This window comes from Phaethon lepturus, unplaced genomic scaffold (genome assembly GCF_000687285.1).
Source record: "Phaethon lepturus isolate BGI_N335 unplaced genomic scaffold, ASM68728v1 scaffold42254, whole genome shotgun sequence".
NCBI classification, from domain to species: Eukaryota; Metazoa; Chordata; class Aves; order Phaethontiformes; family Phaethontidae; genus Phaethon; species Phaethon lepturus.
This window is the reverse complement of record NW_010537814.1, coordinates 1,813-7,543: the sequence shown is the minus strand read 5'-3', so window position 1 is coordinate 7,543 and position 5,731 is coordinate 1,813. Positions and strand designations below refer to the sequence as shown.

The window sequence follows — 5,731 nt, the reverse complement described above, 5'->3', positions numbered from 1 at the left end:
GCCCCTGCCCGGGTGGGAGAGCAGGCAGTGGGTGCTGCTTTCAGGCACTCCTAGAGCCCCTGAAGCCCAATCCCGTCTTCACTTTATCGTTCCCCAGGATAAGGTTCACTAGAAAGTGCAGAAGTATTTGTGTGTTGTTTCTTGGGCTTTCTGTCAACCTAAGGTGAGAACTGAAGAAAGTCCTGTATTCCCACACCCGGAATGCAATCAGCTGAAATTCTTCTGCTATGATGATATCTCCTTAGCATGTAAATCACAGAGGACTCCCTTTTTTTTTTTTTTTCCACTGTGCAAAATCCTGCTCCGGCGAGTGTTCCCAAACCGCTCCGACACGCCCAGACCAACTAATCCAGGCGAGCTCAACTTTCTGGCCGAGCCAGTAAGGCTGGTACCGAGCAGCTCTCAGCAGATGTGCTTCCCGCTCTGCTCCCCATGGCTGCTGCCTCCTCCCGCCCAGGCAAAGCCGGCACCCGCGTCCCGCGGCGGTCAGGCAGGGAGAAAGCACCGCGTGTCCCCAGACTAAGGACACCGCTGGTTTTGGGATTGGAAAGGGCTCTTATGGGGGATGGAGCAGGGAAAAGGAGGAGACCATCCTGTCCTACCTGTTGCAGGTACCAGCATCCCTCGCTCCATGCTCAACCCCACGTGCTGTGCCAGCACAGGGCATGCTTTGGAGCAAGGAGGTGGTTTTTCCAGTGCTAGTCCTGCAAACCTCTTGCATTTTCCTCATCTCTGCTGGGGCAACTTCTGAGCTTCTGCTTCCCTGAGAAGGGTGGGTAATGCCGGAGCTGCCACATCGTCTTGTCGCAGTGTGGAGCGAGTTTGCCGATGGGTCGGTGCTAAACTGATCTCTTTAGCTCCGGGAGAGCTCCGTGCCACCCGGCACTGAGTGCAGGGTGCAGAGTGCTCTGCAGGGTGCGCAAAGGCACCCCATGGGTGGCTGCTGCTCTGTGCTGGGCTCTTCTCCAGAACAGCGGGGTTATTTCTCCCTATAGATACTGAGTTTGAATTTTGGGCATCCCTAGGGTTGAAAATTGAGCCCTCAACGATGGAAATATGAAACCAGAAGTTCCCCCGATGGCCCAAAAGAGCTGTGAGCCAGTCCTGTACTGGTTAGCTACTGCTTCGCTTGGCCGGGCTGGCAGGTGCATGCAGAGCCCAGCACAGAGAGCTCCCGACTGTAAGATACCTTCACCAAAATGCACCTTTTGCATTTGCCTTTGCAAATGTCACGCCTGCCTGGGACGTTTTACCTGCTGCTCCCTTCTGTGCACTGCCAGCCGGTCTCACCCCGCTCTCCGGAAGGGCCTCCGGGTCTCTCGGCGTGGAGCTCTTTGTCGGATGTGTCCGTGAGAGCGTGAGCTGTAGGAGACAGGGAGCAGAGATGCTGCCTTTGCCAGGCAGGAGGAAAGGGCCATCCCCAGCCCCTGCGCGATGCCCGTGACACCCGTGGGGACGAGCGTCGCAGAGGCGTTTCTGGACACCGGTGCTGTGTTGCAGGGGAGCCCAGACCCGCCTGTCCTTGGATCTGGGTGGAAACCCTGTGGGCACCGGAGGGGCGGTGGGGAAGGAGAGCCAGGGCTGAGAGGCTGTGGCTTTGCCACCTGTAAATATGACCCCTTTGGCTTCACGCACAGCAAAGCCGTCCTCCCACGGGACATTAACGTGGTCATAACGGTGCCAGCACCAGTGCCGGACACCCTGGGGAGGGGAAGGGGCCACGGCCGATGCCAACGTGAGCTGTACTCACCACAGCTGCATTCTCCTCCTCCTCTTCCTCCTCCTCCTCGACAGCACCAGGCGGTGCCCGGCTGGCATTGGGCCAGTGGCAGGGGAAGCGCAAGCTGTCCTCTGCCCCATGTCTCCCACAGGGGCCACGGGCTGCCAGCACAGCGGGAATCTCCCCGGGGCTTGGCCTCGGGCTGCTGGCCTCCCGTTTTTTGCCAGCCTGTTTCCCGGACACGGCCGGAGTCTGACAGATCCAGCGGCACGTCTGCACCATCGTCTCTTGCTGCCTTCGCCTTTTCTTGGAGCTCAGAGCTGTCCTGGCTTGGCCAAAGCTCCTTCTCTTCCTTCCCGTCTGCAGCATCCTCCGGGAAGGACCTTTCCTCCTTGCACCCCGGCGTGATGCTCGGCCATGGGGAGAGGGGCCGCTCCTCGGGCGCGAGCTTTGGGTCTCCATCTGCCCGCTGGCCTGGCTGGCACTGCTGCACGAGGAAATGCTGCAGCCGCTCCCTGTGCTTGAGGAGGTGCAGCTTCTCCTCCAGGTGCTGATCCCTCACGTACACCATGGCGGCAGGGAGCTTCAGCATCCCAGCCATCACGCGACCGTGTCCTGCCGTCGGCGTCTTTGCCTCTGAGCAGATGGCTGGAGAAGCTGCCGCCGTCCCGGTCGGCCGCGGCACAGCTGCTTGCCAGCCCCAGCTGGTGCAGGGAGAGGTGCTTGTGGAGGAGGCAGAGCTGCTCTCTCCGGGCAGTCAGTTTGAGGTTTTCATAGGATGGAGCAACCTTGGGGGAGTCCGTTTTGCTTGCTGCTAAATAACTGAAAGAAGCAGGACAAAAGAATCACGTTAACTAGAGAATTTCCTTGCGATTTCCCAGCTCCTGCGGGTGACGTGCGCGGTCTCTCCTGCTCCTTCTGTGCCCTGTTGCAGCTCTTGGCCCCAGCATCACGCTTGCCTTTGGGTGCAGCGCTGGGGAGGAGGGTCCCGGGGGTCAGGCAGCCGGCAGTGGGTCTCAGCGCTGCGCACACCGCAGGAAGCCGTCACCATCCCAGCACCTAACCACCCCCACTGGGCTCTCTTAGTGTCGTGGTGGGCCTGAAGACAGGACAGAGGAACAGCCCTCCCTCCCCTAATCTCGTTCAATGGGAGGTTTTTACAGCCATGCTAACTAAGATGGTGGGAACGGTGCATGAACCGGCCCTGCAAACCAAGTCGCTGCTATCGCTGGTGATATAGCAGCTTCCGTGCGTGCGAGCTTTTCCCGGGAACGCTCGGCAGATCTACTCCCACTCTGGGAAACTCGCTGTCTCTGCAGGTGGACTCACTGGCTTTGCTCAGCCCCCTGCGCTTCTGAAATCAATGGGGAGGACGAGCCCGGGGAAGTGCTGAGCCCTGCAGAAACGCCCAGTGGCACAGATCAGGAGGAGTAGGGATCGCTGCCTCCGTGAGGATCGCTGCCTCCGTGAGGATCGCTGCCTCCGTGAGGCCGGTCCTTCTCCCGGCTGCGGGTGGGGGCACCCGGTTCGCTTTGTGCTTCGCTTTATGGGTCCGACTGATGGAGTAAGGAGAGGCTGATCTCGTTGGGCTGGATTCCAGTCATTTTTTGCTGGTGTAAACTGGGAGACCCCCCGCCCCCCCCCAGGCTGTGGGAGAAGAAGGTGGCCAGGTACAGTGAATAGCGTCGATCTCATCGCAGTCTGCCCGGAGGGGCAGCTGCAGCGGGCCATGCATCAGGCCCACACCGCAACCCCGAGCAGGTAACTCACGCCTCAAGGCTGGGGCTGTGCTCGCGCTCCAGCAGGAGAGGAGTCTTCCTTGCCGGTGGGGACACTGCTGTCCCCGAAGGACTTTTTTCCAGGAGGCAGGGTCTGGAGCCGGGTCTCACCAGGGCAATGGTTCCGTGCAGCTGGTTGGCGATCCTCTGGGACGCCTGCGGCAGAGGGGAGAAAGTCCACATGAGCTGTTCTGCCGTGCACCCTGGGCAGCGTGGGGCCAAGGGGAGCCTCGCCGCGCGGAGACGCAGCTCTTCGCCAGTGTGAACAAGACAGAGAGCTCCTAAGTGATCTGTTTGATACAATTCCGGTCAACAGCTCAACCATATTTTTATTGGTTTTCCCAGGAAATTTCCCCTTCATATTTTCTAGCGGGATCTACAGTACTCTTTATTTTCTGGCTGCACTGATTTGTAGCCCAGGAGGTCTTGTGCCTCCTCTCAAGCCAAGCCATGATTTAGTGGCTTAACCACAATAAGACCCTACAAATTCCCTGACCCCTAGTCAGGCCACTAGACTTTTATTTGTGCAAGCTCCTGGCACGCACTGATTTGATGGGTGGATTGCCAGTGCAGTACCTGGCTGTGAGGCCAAGGACATCATCATCTCCATCTGCTGTCATGAAAATCTCACCACATGTTCTGACTTGACTTTCCTCTGCCCACCTGGAGATGTCACCAACCCTTCCTGCTATCCCTATTAATTATCCTCACAGCCTGCCTGCAGCCTTACCAAAACCCCTTTTCACCTGCTCTTTCAAGTTTTCTGTGGTGTTCAGGTAAGCGAAGCCTGTGCCAAAACAGAAGCATCTATGTGGGCGTGTATGTGGGCTTGAGTTCCCAAGCTTCAGGTCCTGCAGTCTCATCTCCCAGTGCCCAATATCACCATATCACTCAGCATCCCTCAGATGACACATACTCTTTGTGTTTTAAAGGCATGGTAGGCTTGCATTAATGCACAAAATGGCAACCACTGAATGCCAGGCCCTCTGAAAATACCAATATTCATTACGCTGCAGATGGAGACACATCTGCGATGCTCTTGGGCAGGGCTGCTGCGGTGTATTTGTTCTCAGTACCCACAACTCCCACAGTTTACATGTTCTCCAGGCTTTTCCAACACTCACAATGCTCCAGCTTCTTGCTCGCCCAGATAATGGAGAGCTGACTCTATAACTCAGGATAAGCTACACTGAAATGGAGCTCAGCACAATGTCCCCAGGTCCTTCACTCCCCAGAGCTTTCCCCAGCAAGACATCTGAGAGAGGAACCAGAGTGATGGGCAGAGGACGTGGGGACGCTAGACGTGTTGTCATGGAAGATAAACACAGGAGTAAAGATGTGCATGCTCGCAGCAGAGACAGGAGCCTGTGCCAAACTCAAATGCTTTGCTTGCAGTGAGTGGCAATTTCTGCAGAGAGGATGCGTCTGGCATTTGGTATGTGCCCTCCTTGGCTCTGGTAGCAGCAAACTGCCCAAGTCTGGCTGATTGTTTCACCCCCTAAGTGCCTCCTACCCTTTCCATATCCCAATCTACCTCTCTTGATCCGGTTCAGATGACCACAGTGGCGGGGAGAAGGCCTGAGGACATCAGGCTACCTCTGGCAACTCACCATTTCTGCGAGGCTGACTTCTTGGAGGACAGTGCCTGGGGAAGTTCTACTGCTTGGAGAGCTTCTCGGTCCTGCAGGCTTTTCTACAAAAAAGACACGACCAGCCACCATGACAGCCCCGCAGAGCTGCTGCAGGCTGCCCTGCCCTGCAGCGTGCTGGAGTCCCGCAGCCTCCCAAGGATGCCACTGCCTGGCACCAACCACCTCCTACTGAAGATTTCGAGCCAAAATTTCCCTCTGGCTCAAGCCAGCACCTAATTGAATGTACCCTCCATCGTACGTGTGGATGGCAGCAAGGCAACAACATGGTCTCTGCACGAAATGGGTGGCAGGTCCACACCTGCACAGCACTTGTCTTACAGTGAGGGCACCCAAGCACTCTTTTGCTCTAACGCAGAGCAGTGTGTTTCGCCCTTGACATGCATTTTTTCCCCCAGCAGCTATTCTGCCCATGGCAATGTCCATCTGAGCTGCCAACAACTTGGTCTTTGCTCTCCAGACCCTTTCCCAGAGCAGCTTTGCACCACAGCTCAGTCACTCTTCCCATCCCCAGGTCCCTCAAGGGTGGCAGGAGCCAGGAGCACCCACCTTCTCCCAGCTCGAGGCCTGGCACGTCATGGTGG

General features: G+C 57.3%; 1 protein-coding gene across 1 annotated transcript in view; it reads right to left on the bottom strand.

Moving 5' to 3' along the window:
* Nucleotides 1-1,253: 1,253 nt before the first annotated feature.
* LOC104620394 (RBBP8 N-terminal-like protein) overlaps nt 1,254-5,731 on the bottom strand; it is a gene marked incomplete at both ends in the record, with an annotated part of 6,020 nt that continues 1,542 nt past the window's right edge. Inside the window, 6 exon segments of the mRNA XM_010286598.1 lie at nt 1,254-1,362; nt 1,751-1,881; nt 1,931-2,313; nt 2,315-2,542; nt 3,491-3,654; nt 5,109-5,191. Coding sequence (XP_010284900.1) covers nt 1,254-1,362; nt 1,751-1,881; nt 1,931-2,313; nt 2,315-2,542; nt 3,491-3,654; nt 5,109-5,191 — 1,098 coding nt within the window.